At 38.1% G+C, this 22,552-nt stretch overlaps 1 protein-coding gene across 1 annotated transcript in view; it reads right to left on the reverse strand.

The window, feature by feature from the left end:
* Positions 1-1,658: 1,658 nt before the first annotated feature.
* Positions 1,659-22,552, reverse strand: part of SH3BGRL (SH3 domain binding glutamate rich protein like) — a 105,250-nt gene continuing 84,356 nt past the window's right edge. The window contains exons 3-4 of the mRNA XM_055121376.1: positions 14,799-14,879; positions 1,659-3,359 (exon numbers count right to left, since the gene is read on the reverse strand). Coding sequence (XP_054977351.1) covers positions 3,327-3,359; positions 14,799-14,879 — 114 coding nt within the window. The 3' untranslated portion in view covers positions 1,659-3,326. The remainder of the gene's footprint in view (positions 3,360-14,798; positions 14,880-22,552) is intronic.

Consider the following 22,552-nt stretch of genomic DNA (forward strand, 5'->3'; position numbering starts at 1 on the left):
GGTGAAGGGATGGGTTATCAAACTTTGTAAGGGAGAAACATGAGCACAAAAATGTATAAATCTGTAACTGTACCCTCACGTTGACTCACTAATTAAAAATAAACTATAATAAAAAAAAAAAAAAAAGTGATTTTTTCAGTAACTTTTTTAAAATTGATACTCTATTTTATTTGTGAATCACCATGAGGGTCTAGTTACAGATTTACATATTTTCGTGCTCGTGTTTCAGTCTTACAATGCTCAAGTACCCATCCCTCCACCAGTGCCCATATTCTACCACTGATGATCCCAGTATCCCTCCCACCCCCCCATTTCATCCCTCTTACCCCACCCCGCTTCTGTGGTAGGGAATTCCCTTCTGTTCTCTGTCCTTTTGAGTGTTGTGGTTTGCATTAGAGGTATTGAGTGGCCATTGTGTTCAATCTATAGTCTATTCTCAGCACACAAGAACAGGAATAGTTATTTTTCAAATAAAAATGAGGTAAATGCAAGTTTATCATTGTGAACAGTCTTTAAAAAAGCCTTCCTTGGGGCTGGAGCAATAACATGGCGGGTAGGGCGTTTGCCTTGCAGGAGGCCGACCTGGGTTCGATTCCCAGCATCCCATATGGTCCCTTGAGCACCGCCAGGGATAATTCCTGAGTGCAGAGCCAAGAGTAACCCCTGAGCATCACTGGGTGTGACCAAAAAAGCAAAAATAAATAAATAAATAAATAAATACTTCCTTTGTTGAACAAATGGAATGTTTATAAAAAACCTAGAGCCGCAAAATTCTATTTTCTGAATTCTCTAAACAAAGAATTGACAGTCTCTGTTTCAAAATACTGTTTTCTGTTTCAACTTACGCTCAGAGTTCCAAGGAAGTGTTGATAATGATGTACTCATTTAACAATTCACATTGGTGAAAGTGAAACTCTTTCAGAAAGTCAAAATTTTTTTCTGTCTCCTTTGGGGCGACAACTGGCAGTGCTTAAGGCGTTTCCCTGGCTCTGTGCTCAGGGATATTATTGGTGGTGCTTCTGGGATAATATATCATGCCAGGGATCAAACTTGGGCCATCTGTGTGCAAGACTTAACTGGTGTGCTATCTCTCTGACCAAAATAATCACATATTCTTAAGGAAAAATAGGCTCTAAAATTAAAAACAGCATATCAGTGGGATTAATTTATAAATACAAAGGTGCCAAAAATTATAAAACAAATAGCAAGGACTAGATTTTCTCTCTAAATATTATAAAAGACAACTTTATGTAGGTCAATTGTGAGCATGTACAGCAGATATGTCTCAAAAATGTCGCGTTTGAAAAATGCCTGTTACAGAAAACTAATTAGAAACTAAAATACTGCAAGTAACATCCTCAGCATTTAATAAATCTCTACAGATAATACTGATCACTATTTATTCAATGTTTTTCAGAATCTGTTACACAGCTATTTGTATTCTATGAAGTTAGTTTTGTCAATTTTGAACAAAATAGTTCACTACTTTATTCAGAAAAAAACAGCAAAATTCAGAGCCTGAAAGGAAACTTCAAAATTAGAATTAAGTAGTTTTCATTGTTATTGCTTTCTTTTTAATTCTTTACCACATCCTAAAAAAATGCATTACTCATCAAAACTTATTATTTTATAATTCAGAAACTTCAGGAACACAAGAATTATGCTTCTACAAGTAATGAGTTTATTTTAAGCATCCATCAAGTTTCATTCTCATTAAAGTCATGTCTTCATTTTATGTTGATTTTGGCAAATAGAATAAGCTTGATTATATCTAATGATACAAGGAAAGCACAGCAAAATTGTTTAAAAAATATGTGGCTGACCTGGATTTGAGATCTGCTTTTAGTACTAGAGTAGAAAAAGCATAATTTTGTGCATCTTATGGATAAGCAATTTAAGTCACAATGCTTCTTGGCTTCTTGAAAGTCTTCGGCAATACATTTTTTAAAAAAAGTGTTCCTTTTATCTGAAACTTGTGATATTCATGGGGAAAAACATTCTTCTTTTTAAAATGGTCTCACAAAATACATGCCTAAACTGAAACAAAAATATAAAATATCTGAGATAGTACCTGACATGATTGAAAGTTGTTTTAAAAGAAGCAAGGCACTAAACTTTTGTTTTATTTGTTTTTTAGTGACACCCGACAGTGTTCAAGGATTATTCCTGGCACTGCACTAAGGGATCATTTTTGGAGGGGTTCAAGTGACCACATGGGGTGCAGTCTCAAATTCAGGTCAGCCACATGAAAAGCAAGCACCCTACTTACTGTAATATGTTTCCAGCCCAAAAGTTTTGGTGGGTTTGTGTGTGTGTGTTTTAGACAAAAAGAGAAGATAAATCAGTCTTTGTAAATGAGTGACATGCTCTGAAATTAAATAAAAGACTGAGCTTTTTATAAAATGAGGACATTAAAAATTTTCATTCCACTTCCAAAACATAAAAATACATATTTCCATGCAGAAACCAACTTAGAAACATGATTACAGCAAAGCTGGTGGTTATTCAAGTAAACTACTACTATATGTCTATATTTGTATGTGTTAAGAAGCTCTTATCACTGAAGTGTGCAATGAAAGGCTATATTAAGAAGCCTAGGCAAACTGTGGCATGGTAAATTAAAATTTTAACTAAAAAAGTATGGAAATGTTATAATGAACTCAAAAATTACTCTCTCTTAAATATAAGCATAACTTTGGCTTCTTTTTAAGTTCTATAACACCACATCCAAAAGGTATATACATGCTTGTTTACTAAAATTATTGTGTCAATATTGGGACAAGAGATATTCATTTTCTCTCATAATGTAAAACTACAAATAAACATAAGCTTTAGTGATAATACCTAAAAAGAGGACAGGCATTTGACTTTATTTTGCTGTTTTTGAGACACACCCAGCAGTGGTCAGGCTTGATCCAGACCCTACATCATTCCTAGCATTGCTTTGGGGACCATAGGTGGTGAGTACTGAACACAGGTTGGCTGCATGCAAGGCAAGAGCACACACCTGTTGTACTATCAAGCTCTGGTGTTTGCTATTGAAAATCACTGAAATATATAAATGAATTGGCTTTCCAAAACACAATAGTGTCCCATGACATCTACTTAACTTTTCTGCTTATCTCACATTGTCCTCACCATAATATTCAAATTTTATTTATGCATTTATTTGGAATGGAAAAACAACCATCTAATCAATTATTGCAACATTAAACTTATTTCCTTTACATTAAACCTATTTTCTTTGATGCTAATATAATATTTTTTATTTTATAAAAACAATGGGTACTTCTTTTTCAGGATGCTCAAGATGAAATGATTAAGGCTCATGCTTGCTGCTTTGCCTGGGTTTCTGCTTCCTGGAATAAAAAAACAAACAAAAATGATAGTTTAAATACCACAAATCATCCATGTACGGTTTGGTTAAACTATACTTCCTCAAATTATTAAGATTATTCAAAAGCATAAATGGATACCAGAGAAAAAACTGCTTAGGTAAACAATCTACAACATATAGGTACATGATTAGAAATAGATATAATAAAGAAATGCCTATTAATAATTACATAATAGTATGTGATTTATTATTATATTTGTAAAAAAGTAAATCAGCTCATTTATCTTAAATGAGCCCATTTATTGTAAATGGTAGTTGATAAACAGAGAATTAGCTCATTTATTTTAATAAATTTTAAAATAAATTTACTTTAAATTTATTTTTAAATGAGCTCATTTCCTGTTGCTCTATAATTGAAATCTTCAGTCATCTACAGATACTTTTCTTGTTTCTATAATTTTAGTTATTATTGGCAACACTGCAGTAAACAGGGTAGATATATTTCTGAGTTCACATCTTTTGTTACTAATTCTTGTTTTGGGGTTCAGAGACCACACTTGGCATTCTTCTGAAACTATTCCTTACTTTGTACTATCTACACGTGGGAATAATAATGGGCCAGGGATAGAATTAGGGTTTGTTGAATGGAGCACAAGGACCTTAATCTACAGACAATCTCTCCAGCTCTTGTTTTCATATTATTTGGACACTCAAAAGTGGGATTGCTGAATAGCATACTAGCTTTTTTTACAGTTTCTTAAGGAAGCGACATAGCATTTTGCAGAATTGGACACGCGAAAGTGGGGTTTCTGAATAGCATACTAGCTCTGTTTACAGTTTCTTAAGGAAGCGACATAGCATTTTGCAGAACTGGACACTCAAAAGTGGGATTGCTTGCTCCACTTCACATTTATTGCTCCCTTATCAAAGATTAGATGATCATATATTTGGGGTGGTGTGTCAGAATATTCAACCCTGTTCCATTGGTCTGCAGCTCTGCCTTTGTTCCAGTACCATGCTGTTTTAATTTCTACCGCTTTGTAGTAGAGTTTGAAGTTGGGGAGGTTGATTCCTCCCATTTTCTTTTTCCCAAGCATTGATTTAGCTATTCGTGGGGGCTTATTGTTCCATATGAATTTCAGGAGTGCTTGCTCCATTTCTTTGAAGAATGTCAAGGGTATCCATATAGGGATCACATTGAATTTGTACAATGCTTTGGGAAGTATTGCCATTCTGATAATATTGATTCTTCCAATCCATGAGCAGGGGATATGTTTCCATTTCCTCGTGTCCTCTTTTATTTCCTGAAGTAGCGTTTTGTAGGAAAGCATGTTTAACAAATTGTGCTAGAAAAAGTGGACAGCTATATGCAAAAAATGGACTCAGATCTCAACCTATCACCATGTACAAAAGTCAGATCAAAATGGATTAAAGAACTCAACATCAGACCACAATCCATAAGGTACATTGAAGACAAGGTCGGCAATACCCTCCACAACATTGTAGCCAATGGTATTTTCAAAGCTGACATGCCACTGGCCAAGCAAGTGAAGACAGAGATAAATAAACGGGACTACCTTAAACTAAAAAGCTTCTGCACCTCAAAAGATACAATGACCAAAGTACAAAGACAGCATACAGAATGGGAAAGGATATTTACCCAATACCCATCCGATAAGGGGTTGATATCAAGGATACACAAGGCACTGATTGAACTCCACAAGAAGAAAACTGCCGACCTGATCAAAAAATAGGGTGATGAAATGAACAGAAACCTCCCCAGAGAAGAAATCCGAATAGCTGAGAGGCACATGAGAAAATGCTTGACATCACTAATCATCAGGGAGATGCAGATCAAAACAACAATGAGATATCATCTCACACCACAGAGACTGGCCCACATCCAAAAAAATAAAAGCAACCGGTGTTGGCGCGGGTGTGGGGAGAAAGGGACTCTTCTTCACTGCTGGTGGGAATGCCGACTTGTTCAGCCCTTTTGGAAAACAATATGGATGATTCTCAAAAAATTAGAAATTGAGCTCCCATTTGACCCAGCAATACCACTCCTGGGAATATATCCCGGAGCGGCAAAAAGGTATAGTAGAAATGACATTTGCATTTCTATGTTCATTGCAGCACTGTTTACAATAGGCACAATCTGGAAAAATATGGAGTGCCCAAAAACAGATGACTGGTTAAAGAAACTTTGGTAGATCTACACAATGGAATACTATGCAGCTGTTAGAAAAGATGAAGTCATGAAATTTGCATATAAGTGGATCAACAGGGAAAGTATCATATTAAGTGAAATGAGTCAGAAAGAAAGAGACATACATAGAAAGATTGCACTCATATGTGGAATATAAAGTAGCAGAGAGGTACAAGCCAGCAATGCTGCAACTTCTGGCAGAAATTCCTCTGGACTTAAGTTACTGAAATACTAAAATACTGAAATCCAAAACATCGCGGCCACTATTGTGGCCACACGACCTCATATCTCTTCATACTCAGCAATGGAAAACAAATTATCAAATGCTTCCTTTCCAGCTGGTCCGACTTTTTTTGGGGGGGAAACTCCAAACAATAATAGTGAGTTTTTTGTTGAAGTATTGAATGTAATCAAAGTAAAGAGAAAGTAAAGTGAAATTTATCAGCTACACAGGCAGAGTACGGGGCTGGGGGTGGGGGCGAGGTTTACTCTGGTTCTTGGTGGTGGAATATGTGCACTGGTGAAAGGATGGGTGTTCGAGCATTGTGTAACTGAGCCTTAAGCCTGAAAGCTTTGTAACTTTCCACATGGTGATTCAATAAAAAAAGAAAAAAAATAGAAAAAAAAGTGAGATTGCTGAATAACATACTACCTTTGTTTACAGTTTCTTAAGGAAGCGACATAGCATTTTGCAGAATTGTTGAATCAGTTTTATGGCAATCAATAGTGTCTAAGAGTTCCTTTTTGTATATATCCTCAAATCACTGAATTTTCTAATGTAAGCTATTACCATAGGCATGGGACTCCATTTCCGTATGACTTCTTAGAATGTAATAACTTTTTAAAAGTTATGCAAATATATATTTAAACATATATAAACAACTGCATATGTGTATATATATAAGCACTGAAACTATAAGAATAGATGAAGTCTTACAGTTCACAGTAATGTGGATAAATTGGAGGGTATCATGTTATGTGAAGAAGAAAACAATGATTTCAAACATCTGTGTTATACAAAGCAACAAACCAAGGGAGTAGACAGTACTGAATGGTGACAAACACTTAGCCTTGAAATATAATATCCTACCCAAGCAAGGAATGGTAGTGGGGAGCCTTCTACATGGACTAGAACATAAGGTCAGTGATAGAGGGTCATGGGCACTTTGGTGGTGTTGAGGTGCAGTAACTGTCTATATCAAAACCATAACCATTAAAACCATTGTAAACGTGTTCAAACTTTTAAAAAATAGAATATACTTGTTTTTTCTTATCTTTTTATAAGCCTACCTAAAGTTTTATCAATTTTATTTGTTCATATTTTGGGGGGGCATGGGGAGATTTTCTAATTTCAGTGATATTTTGTACATTTTTTTGTTATTTTATTGTTGTTTGGGGGCCATACCCAGCAGTGCTCAAGGCTTACTACTGGGCCTACACTCAGGTATCACTTCTGGGAACCACATAGGTGCTTGGTATCAAACAAGGTTGTCTGCACGCAAAACCAGTACGCTACCCTCTGCAGTATCTCTCCAGCCCCATTCTGGTTTTGTTTATTTCAGTTCTAACCTTTAGTATTTTCTCCTCTCTACTACTGTTTGTATTTGTTATGATTTTCCCTGTTTCTTTTATTATAAGGTAAATTGTTTATCCATGGCTTTCTTGTTTATTATGATTTGTATTAACTTTGCTCTCATTATTTACTTTTCTGGTCCCCAAAAGCAATTATAATACACATTTTCACTGACGTCTGTACCCAGGTTTTATTCTGTTAATATTTTTTATTAAAAATTAAGTTAGTGCTACTATAAAAGACTGTGTATGTTTTAAGAGTACAATTTCATACCTCTTAAAAATATATGTTACCACACTGGAATCACTACCATCATTCCTTTACCACAATCCATTTGACACCATCCCTCTTAATAACCATCCTCTCTCCTTTTCTGTTAACTTCTTAAGTCAGAGTACAAAGATCTGTCTTAGCTTGTTTTTTACCCTTTTCTGCTTTGTTTTCTCTATATGCCACTTACTGATGAAATCTGGGTTTTCTTTCTCCTGACTTACTATTTTTTTGTTTTTTGGGTCACACCCAGCGATGCTCAGGGGTTACTCCTGGCTTTGCACTCAGGAATTACTCCTGGCAGTGCTTGGGGGACCATATGGGATGCCGGGGATCAAACCCGGGTCAGCCACGTGCAAGGCAAATGCCCTACTCGCTGTGCTATCGCTCCGACCCCTCTCCTAACTTACTTTTTTTTAAAAAACCATGACCAACTCGAGTCCCATATACAACATTTTTTTATTTACTCATCTGTCACTGGCAATTTACATTATTTCCCTTACTATTTATTGTACATACTGCACCAATAAAATAGTTGTTGCACATATTTGTGATTTCTAATTCCTGTTTTTTATTAGTGTTATTGAATTCTATAGTATAAAAGTAGGAGTGGCATTGATGGATCATATGGTGAATCACTTTTAATAATTTGTATAAACCCTATACTGTTTTCCACTACAAGTTGTTCACTCAAGTCATCCTGAATAGAATAGGCTGAACACTAGATGAAAGACAGCCATGCGAGCAAGCCAGGTTCTGAAAAGTATTCAGCACAATCGACCATATCCACACAGTGGCCAAGCTCATTGAAGTTTCATGACAGTTCAAGATGCTGCTCTGTCTAACGTTCATCAATTTAAAGAAGGCCTTTGATTCTGTTAAGACTGAAGCGGTCATTGAAATCCTAGCCAAACAGGACATTCAAACTCAGTACATCAAGAAACTCTGCAAGCTGTATTACGGATTCACCACAAGGATCTCACCATTCTACAAGCTAGTGATCATTGACTTAAAGAGAGGGGTTCGGCATTTCAGCGAAAATCTTCAGTGCCACCATCGAGAACGTCATGCAATGATTGGAATGGGAAGGAATGGGAGTGAAGGTAGACGGTCAGCAACTACACCACCTCCGCTTCGCTGATGACATCGTTCTAATAACACCAAACTTTAGCCAAGCGGCACAAATGCTGACCAACTTCGACCATGAGTGTGGAAACGTCGGACTGCAGCTGAATCTCACCAAGACAATGTTCATGAAAAATGAACTAGTGCCTGATGTTCCATTTGTTCTCAATGGAACGAACATCTCCGAATGCAGCAGCTTTGTGTACCTGGGTTGAGAACTCAACATGAGGAATAACTTGGCACCAGAATTGCGCAGGAGGAAGAGAGCAGCATGGAACACCTCCAAGAGCATCGAAGAAGTGGTTAAGAGGACAAAGAACCTCCGGCTCTGGGCACATCTTTTCTACTCCACTGTTCTTCCTGTACTAACATATGCCTCAGAGACCTTAGCCCTACGAAAACAGGATGAGAACAGTATTCGGGCATCCCAAAGATGAATGGAAAGAGCTATGCTTGGAGTATCACATTTCACTCAAGTGAGAGAAGGAATCCAGAGTTCTGACCTCCATCGATGGTCAAGAATCAGAGATGCTCTCTCATTTGCAAGGCATCAAAAATCAGATGGGCCAGACATGTAATGCAATTCAGAGACGACCTCTGGACTACAGCTGTACTGACTGGATTCCACAGGACGTCAAAAGACCACGTGGCCGATCACCAACGAGATAGTCAGACTTCTTCGTCAAAACCCTGAATGAACGGTTTGAGGCTCTTCCTGTTGCTGGAGCGGGCAGATATCATTGTGCTACACTAGCATGCAACAGGGACGAATGGAGATGTTACTGGCACATGCTCGAGCAATTGAAAATCAACGGGATGACAAGTGATACAAGTGATACTGTTTTCCACAGAGGCTGAACCAGATAGCATCTTTAGCAACAGTGTAAGAAAATTCATTTCTCTACATACACATCCAGCACTTGTTGTTTCTGAACTTTTTGATACAGGCAAACATATGAAGTGATATCTCTTTGTTATTTTGATTTTTATTTTGTTGTAATAGGTAATAATGAGTACCTTAAAATGTAGCTAGACCTGTATATACTTTCAGCATACATCTCCCATTCTGAGAGATCCCTCCAACCATCATTGATGGCCTCTCACTATCTACATTGCAAACCATAATACCCATAATTAGAGAGAGAGTAAGAGGGAAATTGTCTGCCATAGTGCCAGGGGGAGGGATAATGGGGATATTGGTGGTGGAAAAAGTGCATTGGTGGAGGGATGGATGTTTGATCATTGTATGACTGAAACTCAAATATGAAAGTTTTGTAACTGTAGCTCATGGTGATTCAATAAAAATTAATTTTAAAAACACAGATAAGATGCTGCTAGACATTTGTATGTCATGAGGTGTTTGTTTAGATGTACTCCCTATTGTTGATGGTGTTATTAGCTTATTTGTTGAGTTTTGAGCATTCTCTATGTATCCAAATATTAGCTCTTTGTCAGATATGCTTCATGAATATTTTCTCCCATTTAATGGGATATCTTTTTGGTTTAATGATATTGCCCTGGTTGTGAAGCACTTTAGTTTTATATTTTTGCTTATATTTTTCCCTTCAGTCTAATACTCTCCCAACTGAGCTATTTCGGCTACACTTTTATTTCCTTGGACTGGAGCGATAGCACAGCGGGTAGGGCGTTTGCCTTGCATGCAGCCAACCCGGGTTCGGTTCCTCTGTCCCTCTCGGAGAGCCCAGCAAGCTACTGAGAGTATCCCGCCTGCATGGTAGAGCCTGGCAAGCTACCCATGGTGTATTTGTTAAGCAAAATCAGTAACAAGAAGTCTCACAATGGAGAGGTTACTGGTGCCCACTCAAGCAAATTGATGAACAACAGGACAATCGTGCTACAGTGCTAGTATCTTAAAATAATATTTCGGGGCCGGAGCGATAGCACAGCTGGTAGGGCGTTTGCCTTGCACGCGGCCGACCCGGGTTCGATCCCCGGCATCCCATATGGTCCCCCAAGCACCGCCAGGAGTAGTTCCTGAGTGCAAAGCCAGGAGCAACCCCTGAGCATCGCTGGGTGTGACCCAAAAAGCAAAAAATAAATAAATAAATAAAACTAAAATAAAATAATATTTCACTTGTAGCCTATTTTTATCTAAGTATGGCTTCCCCTTTCTTCATTTTTTTGCAAACCCTGTGGTGATCGTAGTGATTCCAGGTGGTGCTTGGGTGCCATGTGGTGCTAGAGCTCAAACCTGGTTTCCTGTACACAAAGCATGAGCTCCAGCCCTTTGAACCATCTCCGTGCATTTGCCACTGCCTTGTTATAAGGGTGGAATTTACCTTATGATTTTTCTCAACACTTTCTTTTGAGCCTATTTTTATTACTGAGCTCAAATAAATAAATCTCTTGTAGGTAGCACAGGTGAGGTTGGTTTCAATTTTCTGTTCCACCCTTTCACTCTGGGACATTAGACTGGTAACTTCAGGCTATGTAAATTTTGCCTGTTTACTTGTGGGGCTTTTTACGGGACAAGGTGACACACCTGCTAGTGACAATTCCAAGGATCAAACCCTGGGCTTCTATATACAAAGCATGTGCTCCAGTCCTTTTTCCCCTCTTCATGGCCCAGACTACTATTGTTCAATAAAATTACTGAAAATAAAGAATTTACTGGGGATGGAGCAATAGCAGTGTGTAGGGCGTTTGCCTTGCACGTGGCCGACCTGCATTCGATTCCCAGACATCCCATATGATCCCCTGAGCACTGCCAGGGGTAATTCCTGAGTGCAAAGCCAGGAGTAACCCCTGTGCATTGCCAGGCATGACCTATAAAAAGCAAAAAAAAAAGAATTTACTGCAATTTTGTCTATGTGGATTCTGGGTGCTATTGTAGCATGTCTTTGTTGTGTGTCTTCCTTTCTACTTTGGTATTTGTCTATTATGTAGTGATCAGGCTCCATTTAGCTTCTCTGGTTTGTTTTCTTCTAAGTATTTTTGTTTTGAGATTATCATGTGGTTTATGTATCTGTTTTAAGGTTATAGCCCATGTGATTTAAGGTTATAGCCCATTTTAAATTGATGAATTTTAAGATCATTTTAAGTGTCTCCATTATTGTTCTTCTTTTCTTCCACATTTTGTACTAGTGGCGATTGTTGTTATTTGATATCTTACTACACAATTCCATGTGGTTTATTTTTGTTGGTTTGGGGCCACACTGGACTATGAAAAGCACTTCTTTCAAACTCTGTGCTTAAGGATCACTCCTAGTGGTGCTTTGGGCACCCTATGCGGCGATGGTAATTGAATCTGGGATGACAGCATGTTAAGGCAGGTTGCTTAACCTCTATAGTACCTCATGTGGAGTTTCTTTTACAGAAGTGACTTAAGTTTCATGGAAAGCTACTTAAGTGACAATAAATTCCTTTCAGTTTTGTTTGCCTAGAAAGCTTTCTATTCAACCATTAAATCTGAATAATAACCCCACTAAGTATTAATGACTGGAGGTTTATTCTATTCAGTACATTTTTTACATCATGTTTCTTCCTTTTGGTTCAGTTCTACAACAATACTTTTCAGAAATCTATGATAATCTTATGGGTTTCCCCTTATATGCACCTTTTTCTCTTGCTGCTTTTTTAAATGTAGGAGTACTGCTGTTTATTCAGCCATTGATTATGCTGTTTGAATTGGGCATGGACTTCACATCACTTTTTTTTTTTAATTGAATAACCGTGAGATACAGTTACAAAGCTTTCATGCTCGAGATTCAGCCTTACAATGATTGAACACCCATCCATCAACCAGTGCACACTTTGCACCACTACGTCCCCAGAATATCCCATACCCCCCATTTTAGTCCTCACCTTGCCTCCATGGCAGGCAATTTCCCCAGTACACTCTCTCTCTCTCTACTTTTGGGCATTATATTTTGCTCGAATTTTCCCAGCACCATTCAAACCTGCCTGCCAGGGGCAGATATTAGATCATTTATTGTCCATTGATCATACTGAATATCTTGGGTGACACAGCCACGTGCTTCTGGAATTCTAGATTGTAAATGGTTGGGTTCCAGAGACATTTCTGTAGGGCACTAATCCATTTTGGGATTCAATTGGGTGTCCCTGGACAAGGGCAATTGGTGCACTAAGATGGCACCCGAAGGCACACTGTGAGGGTGACAACCAGGCCGAAGAGTGGGCAGGGATCTGGGGAGGGACAGCCCTGCACCTCTGCCACCATGCGGCATGGAGATTTAGTCCTGGAACCCGCATACCTGGACCTTGTTTGTGGAAGCTCCTGGTTGGTGCGATTCCACCTGGTGTAGCTGGGGACACTGCACCTGCTCCATTTGGGTTGCCCCGGTGAAATTGGCTTGGTATGGGGCCCAGAGAGATCTCCGGATCTCTAGGGTTCTCTAGTGTCTTCCAGGACTCGCTGCTGTGTCTCTAGCTTTTGATCTCTTTCGAGATTTATTTATAGGTCTCTAAAGCAAGGCTAGTAATAGAGTTTACAGGGTGGTGCTGGCGTTGGTTTGTGGGGGTGACTGCAGTGCTTCTATGTGTATTGGGAAGTGGAGGGAGGTAGCCCATACCAACTCCGTGAAAGCCTGGAGATTTCAGTCACAAAACCCACATACCTGATTTTTCAGCAGATTATATCTTGATGAGATCTGTCCTGAGATGGGGGAGACAGGCTAGGGGTATGGCGGCAATTTTGGATTCTGAAAGCAAGCGGCTGCTGGGGGCTTTGCTTGGGCAGGCACTGGCTGACCTGCCCCCCTCCAATTTACCCCAGTCTGTTCATCCATGCGTAGGTCTGAGATTAACTGTGGCTTTTGGTCTCTTTCAAGATTTATCTATGGGTATCTGAGATAAGGCCAATAAATGAGCTTATATAGCTGAGTTGGAGGTGGTTTGTGGGCATGGCTTCCACATACCTAACTTTTGCCCATTTAATTTCTTGGCAAACTTGGTCCCAAGTTGTTGGGGTCTGGCCAAAGGCATAACACCAATTTGGGAGTGTAAGGAAGCCTGAAGTCACCATCAGGCTGCTGATTCACTCGCCCCACAGGTATAGGTTGATCTGTTGGCAGCATCCATACCCTCTTCTTGCTGCTTTTAGAATTCTCCTTAGATCTTATTTTTCCGTTTCAATTATAATATGTCTCAGCATGTGTCTGGATTAACTTTCTGTGTAACTTTTTTGTGTATCCTGGATTTGAATGTCTAAACTTTTCTCATGCTGGGAGATTTTTCAGCTATTATACCATCAAATAAGAAAGTTGCCCTTTTCTCTCTCTTTACTTTCTGCAGCCCCTATATATGTGAATATTGTTCGTGTAAATATGGTTCATGTAATTTAATATGTACATTTATTTTCTTTCTTTTCTTTATATGACATCCTTTAGAAATAATGTAACTTAAAATTGTATCATTTGTAGGAGTAGTATACCAGATTGGATGAGATACAATGTAGAAAGCAATCAGTTTCGATTAACAAAATATAACACAGACGGCTTAATCTATCACAACATTTTAGTAATCTCTCATACAAGGCCTTAAAGGCTCCATGGTGCTATACAGCAATATTCACTAACTTTCTTCTAAGGAAACATTTTTTATCATCTTTTTAGCAATATATTTATAACAAGCAATGTAAAATAAATTATTGAGGGCCTGCTATGGCAGCAGGCTAAGTGGGTGATTGGGAAATTTGGCAACAATAGTGTGGGAAAGTGCAATGGTGGTAGGATTGGTGATGGAATATTGAATATCTATAACTAAACAAATGACTTAAAAAGTTATTTAAAAAATAAATAAAAATAAAAATGTATGGTTGGAAAGTGTAAAGCCCCAATTTTAAGCCGAAATTTAGTGACAAGTTTTAAAACTCAAATGAACTTTAGTAGATAGCTCTGGCATTTGCTTTTGCGAAAAAACAAAAACAATAGTTGGTGTCAAGAAGACTATCAAGAATAAGATTTTTTCTGTCATTTTAGAACAATAAATGAATGCTGGAAAAGTGTAGTTATTAAAATTGCTAATATGTCATTTTAATTCATCAATGATAAATTGCTTCCTTTATCATTTTGACTAGGAATGCACATCATCTACCATATACTCACATATTTTATATATTTGATCATGCACATGAACATACATATTACTGTGTCTTACTAAGATTAAGAACACAAAAAACTGATGAATTTCCTTTTATCTATGTTGCCCTACCTCTGCTTGAGAACTTAATAAAGATAGAAATTTTATCATTTTTAAAAGGAAGTAATAAAATATCATATAAGGGAGGAAAATTTTAATCATACCTTTGAACCAGGTGGGGCTGTAAGCCCTAAAAAGGCATACACTGCATTATTTTCTCTGGCTTCAAAGAAGGCATCATAGTCCTTTGTGAAAAGAAGGCAAGAAGAATTAACAATATGTATTCAACAAAAGAAAGAAAAGAGAGAATTTATTCAGAATTATATAACTGATTAAACTAATTTAGAGAAAACATGCCAATTCCTATAATGCTAGAATTCTAAAAAGACTAATAGGCTTGCTAGGCTCTGACGTGCGGGATACCAATGGTAAAACCATTACTAATAGTTCTATAAAACTGTCATGTGTTTTCACAAAATTTCATAGAATCATAAACTTCTGAAAGCTTTAACAGTATAAAAATCCATGAGCAAAGTATATTTGCATACTCGCAAGTAAAACAATAAATTCGAATCTTTATCTTACACCATATACAAAAATTACTTGAAAATGGACTAAAGACTTAAATATAAGGCCAGAAACTCTAAAACTCCTTGGAAGAAATCATAAGATAAAACAGGCGGGGTGAGGGGCTGGGGAGGTTGGGGGTGGTATACTATGATTCTTGGTGGTGGAATATGTGCACTGGTGAAGGGATGGGTGTTCGAGCATTGTATGATTGAGACTTAAACTGAAAGCTTTGTAACTTTCCACATGGTGATTCAATAAAAGAATAAATTAATTAAAATTAACAATAGTAAATAATAAAATAAAATTAACTTTCTGAATTAAAAAAGACTAATAGGTAAGACTTATTGAATCCAATTTAATATCATTAGAAAATATGCTTTATTGTGGGTCAGAGATGGCAAATCGGCTTCTTCTGTATCATCTTCCTTAGGGCAAGCACCTTTGTCCACAGCTCAAAGTAGCCTGCTCTTTGCCACTAAGAGGTGTATTAGTTTTAATAATGAAGTAGAAGTTACCGCTATTTTTAACCCATTATTTATGAAAGTGGAGGTTTCCATAGATCCATTAGTAGAACAGCTATATAACTTAATATGTATGAAAATAAGACTAGTGAATGTTTACAAAGCAGTTTCAATACAGGGATTCAAGATAGGCCTCACCTGACTAAATTTGGCTGCTATCCTCTATGTTACCAAGCAGTCTACAAGATAAATATTAATATCTAAATTCGACGATGAAATATAACCAATATGAACGTTCTTAGAAGGTACACTCGGACCCTCTGTGCCTAAAGACTTTGATTTCAGAGGCCTAACCATTTTGGCATACAGAGCAGCTTCTTACAGCAATGCACTGGGACTGCGAGCTGGGCTACAACTCTGCGCTGCCCAGGGATGGATCTTTCCTCTCCACACTGTTTTTCTGCATGGAAAATGGCGGCGGCAGCAATGTCCACATGGCAGGAGCCACCTTCTAAGACTCCTAACCCAGAGGTATACGGTTTTTACACTTTGGGGATCCTAGGCAATCATGGGAAGTGGGTGTTACTGGCACACCCTCGGCCCAGATAAATCCGGAGCTGCTGAGAGCAAAACGAACCCTCTGCGCCTAAAGACTTTGATTCCAGAGGCCTAACCCATTTTGGCATCCAGAGCAGCTTCTTACAGCAATGCACTGGGACTGTGAGCTGGGCTCTGCAATTTCTGGCAGAAATTTCCCTGGACTTTATACAGAAATCCAAACCCTTAACATCTCTTACTTGTCAGCAATATGAAATGGTTCCTTTTTAGCAGGTCTGACTTTGGGGGGAAACTCCAAACAATAACAGTGAGTTTTTTGTTGAAATATTGAAGGTAATCAAAGTAGCAGCCATTTCTCTGGACTGTGAACTAAGCAATAGCCCCACGCCGGCCGAGAAGAGGAAATATCCCTCTTTCCCGGTTGTTTCCCATTTTACGGGAGAAACACGGTGTGGCGTCCACCATACTCCGAGGCGCGGGAAGGGGGATGAGGGAAAAAAAAGGAAAAGGGAAAAGAAAAAAAAAGAGTTATGTACTTGGAGCAGTGGGGCTACATATCTCTTCATTCTAAGCAATGGAAAACTAATTATAAAATGCTTCCTTGGTAGTAGGGCTGTCTTTCTTGGGGGGAAACTCCAACAACAATAGTGAGTTTTGTGTTGAAATATGGAATGTAATCAAGGTAAAGAGAAAATGACATGAAAATCATCAGTTATGCAGTTGGGGCGGGGGGGCAGGGGCGGGAGTTATACTGGGGTTTTTGGTGGTGGAATATGGGCACTGGTGAAGGGATGAGTGTTTGAATATTGTATAACTGAGACATAAGCCTGAGAACTTTGTAACTTTCCACATGGTGATTCAATAATAAATAAATAAATAAATAATTTAAAATTTTTTAAAAAAGAAGGTACACTTATTGTTTAAACTAGTCTTAGTCTGGTTCACTTAAAACACATGGATGCCAACATTTATATGGTATTTAAATAAATGTAATTTAAAAATATTTTTGAAAAAACACTTATAGATAAATTTGTTCAACTGATTTGTTCAAAGTTAAGATAAGTCATAATTTCAGAATTATTTTGATGTTATTGCACCAACAGATCACTAATTGCATGTTGTTATTGCTGTTTTAATTTAGCACCTATAATCCCTGGTATTTGGAATATATGAAAATATAAAATTTATAAAATTATATAAATTTATGGACCTAGAAGTTTGGAACTTTTCCCCTAAAGATACACCAGCATGTATTTCTTATTTAAAGATTCTTTCAACATCAAATTGTTATGAGCTACCATTATCTCTTCAGGATTCATTTAAATAATATTTTAGTTAATCATATTCACAAATGAACACCAATATTAAGCATATATGCAGTTCTATACAGAGATATAGAACTAATAAACTACTCAAGGTAAACAAACATAAATAACATTTTTTTTTTAAATTGGGGGACAAAACTGACAATGCTCAGGCTTACTTCTAGCTCTGCAGTCAGGGATCATTCCGGGTGAGGCTTGCCAGATCAGATGGAGTGCCGGGAATGAAATCAAGGTCAGCCGAGTGCAAGGCAATGCCCTACCCTCTGTCCTATCACTTCAGCCCCTAAATATCTTAAAATATCAGTTAGAAAATCTAAGAATTATTGAAAAGGTAATACTAAAATGAAATAAACAAATATATCTTATATAATTCCATAAATTATCATGAAAGAAAGTAAATCTTCAAATATATTGAAATCTGATAGTGTACTTTAACTGTTTTACACGTGTAAGCCAGCACCTGTCCTGCATATTGATTGAGAGACCAGCACTTATTACAAAAGTGGTATACAAATGATTTTTACTCTTTCTAGACCTTCAGACAGGCACCAGTCTGTGGACTGGTGGTTGAAGACCACTGATACAGAGGATTCTAGTTTTTTTTTATTGAATCACTGTGAGATAGTTACAAGCTTTCATGTTTGTGTTACAATCACACAATGATAAAACACCCATCCCTCCACCAGTGCACATTCCCCACCACCAATATCCCCAATATATGCCCCCCTTTCCCACCCTCCCCCTGCTTTCATGGCAGACAATATTCCCTATACTGTCTCTACTTTTGGGCATTATGGCTTGCAACACAGACACTGAGAGGTCATCATGTCTGTTCCACTATCTACTTTTGGCACGCATCTCCCATCCCAACTGATTCGAGAGATGAAGTCATAAAATTTGCTTATCAGTGGATAGACATGAAGAGTATCATGCTAAGTGAAATGAGTCAGAAAGAGAGGGACAGACATAGAAGGACTGTACTCATTTGTGGAGTATAGAATAACATCACATGTGGCTGACACCCAAGGACAGTAGACACAAGGTCTAGTTGTTTTCCTTCAATTGCTTTGGGATAAAATTCTGTTATGGTTTGTTGACTCTGAAGTCAACCAAATGCAAGTAGCTGTCCATTTCAGTTGAAAAAATCATCAGAGGTGGTTTCTGAATGTCTACGAAAGTGGGTGCCTTCTCCACACAAACTACTCTGAGGAAAGAAACTTTCCTACTGCAGACAGCGAGTAGAAATCCTCCCTACGCAAAGGCCCTGTGGGAAAGAATTTTGCTGCAAGCAAGCCAGAGGCAGAATTCAGTCACAGAGTGCCAAAGCCTGAACATGGCTAATTCATGGCTCCTAACACAGGTAAGACTAGCAGTGAGCGTGATTTTCTCAAGCAGCTACTAGTTGGAGCTCTTTCTCCACACTAAGGACCCTGTGGAAGAAACTTCTTACTGCAACCATAAGCTGATCCCCCCTCAATATTTCATAAGATACACATCTAGACCTCTTTTACCAAACTTTCATCAGGACAGCCTGGCTATATCAAGCATATTAGCCCAATAGTCCATTAACTTCTATTCCAATCAACATTACCTCAAGACCCACAAAATTAGTGGAGAGCCCAAGAAACAATAATACAATGCTAATCAAAAAGTAACAGTAAGTTTAGACCAAAGAAAGCATTCCTGTAATCAGTACAAGTGGTTCCACACAATTATAAAGTAGCACCAAATTGGAAGGGAATGTCCTTGATGAGGAAAGCAGTGACCACCACTGGCCAAGTTCCCCAGTGATCCTCCCTGGGAGTGAGGAGGGTATACTGAGAGTCTACAGGAAAGAATAACTTTCAGACTACCACAGGCACCATGAAAACAACACAGAATCCCACCATGAGCAGTTGATGAAGATAAGCGCTCTAAAGCCCCAACCCGGAATACCCACCAACATAAATTCTTTGATAAAAAGTTCAGATTTAAAATGATGCAAATATTTAGTGAAGTTCAAAGAAACAGTGGAGCAGACATTGAATAAAATACAGTAGGGTAAGAGAGCAGATATAATAAAACAACAAGCAGAAAAGTCAAAAAAATTGGTAAGTGAAATGAAAAACTCAATGAATTCCCACAACTGCAGAGCAAAATCAACTGAGCAAAGAATCAGTGAGCTTGAAGATGAGATGCAGAAAACTACCAGGCAATAGCAGAAGATGAAAAAAGACTTAAAAGTAATCCAATGACAGACAAGAAAACTGAGATGAATTCAAGAGTAACAGCATAAAAATCACCGGAGTCACAGAGCGACAGGAAGGAAACCCCCAAAGAGGAAGTAGCAGTCAAAACCATCATTGGTGAAAAGTTCCCAGAGCTGGAAAATGCAGGTACTGAGATCCAGGAAGCCCAAGCGGTACCAGCTAAAAGAGACCCAAATAAAAATACTTGAAGACTTAATCAGATGAGGAAAACTATAGATAGGTATACAATACTGAAGGTAGCAAGATAAAAGAAGGAAATTACACACCAAGGAGAATCCCTTAGATTTACATCAGACCTATTGAATGAGATGCTTTGGGCCCTAGGTCAATGTTGGGATTTAGTTAAAAATTACTTAATGAAATGAAGGCTCACCAAGAAAACTTTACCCAGCCTGATTCTCGTTCAGATTTCAAGGAATGTTACACAACTTCATTGATAGAAAAACAGCTCAGAAACATAGTTGACTCAAAACCAATTCTGAAAGAATAGAAGGGTCTACTTTAAGACAAGACAAACCCCCAAAACAAAACAAACTTCTAAAGAAGGATAGCCCAAAACCCCATGACAATACTATCTCTCAACATCATTGATCTAAATGATCCAATTAAGAGATACAGTAGCAAAATGGTTTGAAAAGGTGAATTGAACTTTCTGCTGCCTGCAAGAAGCACATTGAATAGGTAGAGCAAACATAGACTCAAAGTCAAGAGCTGGGAAAAAATTCTTCAAGCAAAAAACTTCAAAACGCAAGAGTGACTATACTAGTATACTGTCACTGTTACTGCCATCCGGTTGCTCATTCATTTGCTCGAGTGGGTACCAGTAACGTCTCCATTGTGAGAGTTGTTATTACTGTTTTTGGCATATCAAATACGCCACGGGTAGCTTGCCAGGCTCTGCCATGCGGGTGAAATACTCTCGGTAGCTTGCCGGGCTCTCCAAAGGGGTGGAGGAATCGAGCCCGGGTCGGCTGCATGCAAGGCAAATGCCTTACCTGCTAGGCTCCAGCCAAAGCGAAAAGAGTTAGAAGAGACAGCAAGAGTCATTACTTAATAATCAGAGAATATGTACATGAGGAATAAATTACACTTCTAAATACATATGCATCCAATGACGAACCAGAAAATACATAACAAAAGTGTGAACAGACTTCAAGGAGAACACTGAAAGCAAAAAATGCTAATCGGTAACTTCAATACCACTTTGCCACCTCTTTATCACTTTATCAAACAGACTAAAACTGATCAAGGAAATACTGACATGGAAGGAAGAAATGGAAGAGAGGAGGTTAGTAGAAATATACTGGGCTTTTCATTCCCAAAAATCAAATACAAATTCTTCTCCAGTGCACATGGGAGATTGTCAAAGACAGACTATATGCTGGGCCAAAAAACTTTGCTCCATGAAATCAAGAAGAGAGAAATTCTATTAGCTTTCTTTTCGGACCTTATATACAGAAAATAGAAGTTAATAACACAAAGAATGAATAATCAAATCAAATCACCTGGAAAATAAACAGTACACTACTGCACAACTAGTGAGTCAGAAAGGAATTCAAAAGTTTTCTGGAAACAAATGAGAATGCGGATACGAACTCCCAGAACTTGTATAACACAGCAAAAGCAGGGTTAAGAGGAAAGTTTATAGCTCTGCAAGCATACATCAGGAAGGAAGAAAGGAGCTGCATGAATAACTTAACTTCACAGCTCAAGATCTTGAAAAATGACCAACAAGAGGAACTAAAACAGGCAGGAGGAAGGAATTTTTTTAAAATAGAACAGAAGTTAAACAGGTAGAGTCCCCCACCAAAAATATTCAGAAGATCAATGAAACCAAGAAGTGGTGCTTTGAAAAACAAACAAGATTAATGAACAACTAGTAAGACTCACAGAGGAAGAGAGACCATAATAAATGTGCCACAAGTGAGGTTTGGAAAGGAGAGCAATTATGACGGAGAAGGAATAACTATGACGATGATGGCTGGAAATGATCACTCTGGACTAGAACTGAGTTCTGAAAGGAGGTATAAGACAACCTTTCGGTACCTATAGTCGAAATTCTAATGGCCAAACGCAGGGAGAGGGAGAAAGTGACAGACAGACAGATAGACACACATACAGACAGACAGACAGAGACAGAGACAGAGAGACAGATAGAGGGAAAGAGTGCAAAAAAAAGTGTCTGCCACAGAAGCATAGAGCGAAGTCTAGGATATCTGGCGGGAAGGAAACTGGACATTGGTGGTCAGAAATGTACACTCATGAGTGAATGAGTATTGGACCACCATATCACTGAAAACCAATTTTGAACAACTTTGTAACTATGTATCTCATGGTAGTTCAATAAAAATGAAAGAAATAGAATTTCTTTTTTTAATTTTTAAAATTTTATTGAATGACCATGAGATAGATACAAGCTTTCATGTTTGGGTTACAATATCACAATAATCAAACACACATCCCTCCACCAGTGCACATTCCCCACCACCAATATCCCGGGTATAACTCCCCCTTTCCCACCCTCCCCCTGCCTCCATGGCAGACAATATTCCCCATACTCTCTCTCTACTTTTGGACACTATAGCTTGCAACACAGACACTGAGAGGTCATCATGTTTGGTCCATTATTTATTTTTGGCATGCATCTCCCATCCCAACTGGTTCCTCCAGCCATCATAAGAAGTGGAATTTTTAAAAAATCATCAGTGCTAAATTAAAATAGAATAGCTATTTTATTTTTCTATTATGTATTGAG

Source organism: Sorex araneus, chromosome X (genome assembly GCF_027595985.1).
Source record: "Sorex araneus isolate mSorAra2 chromosome X, mSorAra2.pri, whole genome shotgun sequence".
NCBI classification, from domain to species: Eukaryota; Metazoa; Chordata; class Mammalia; order Eulipotyphla; family Soricidae; genus Sorex; species Sorex araneus.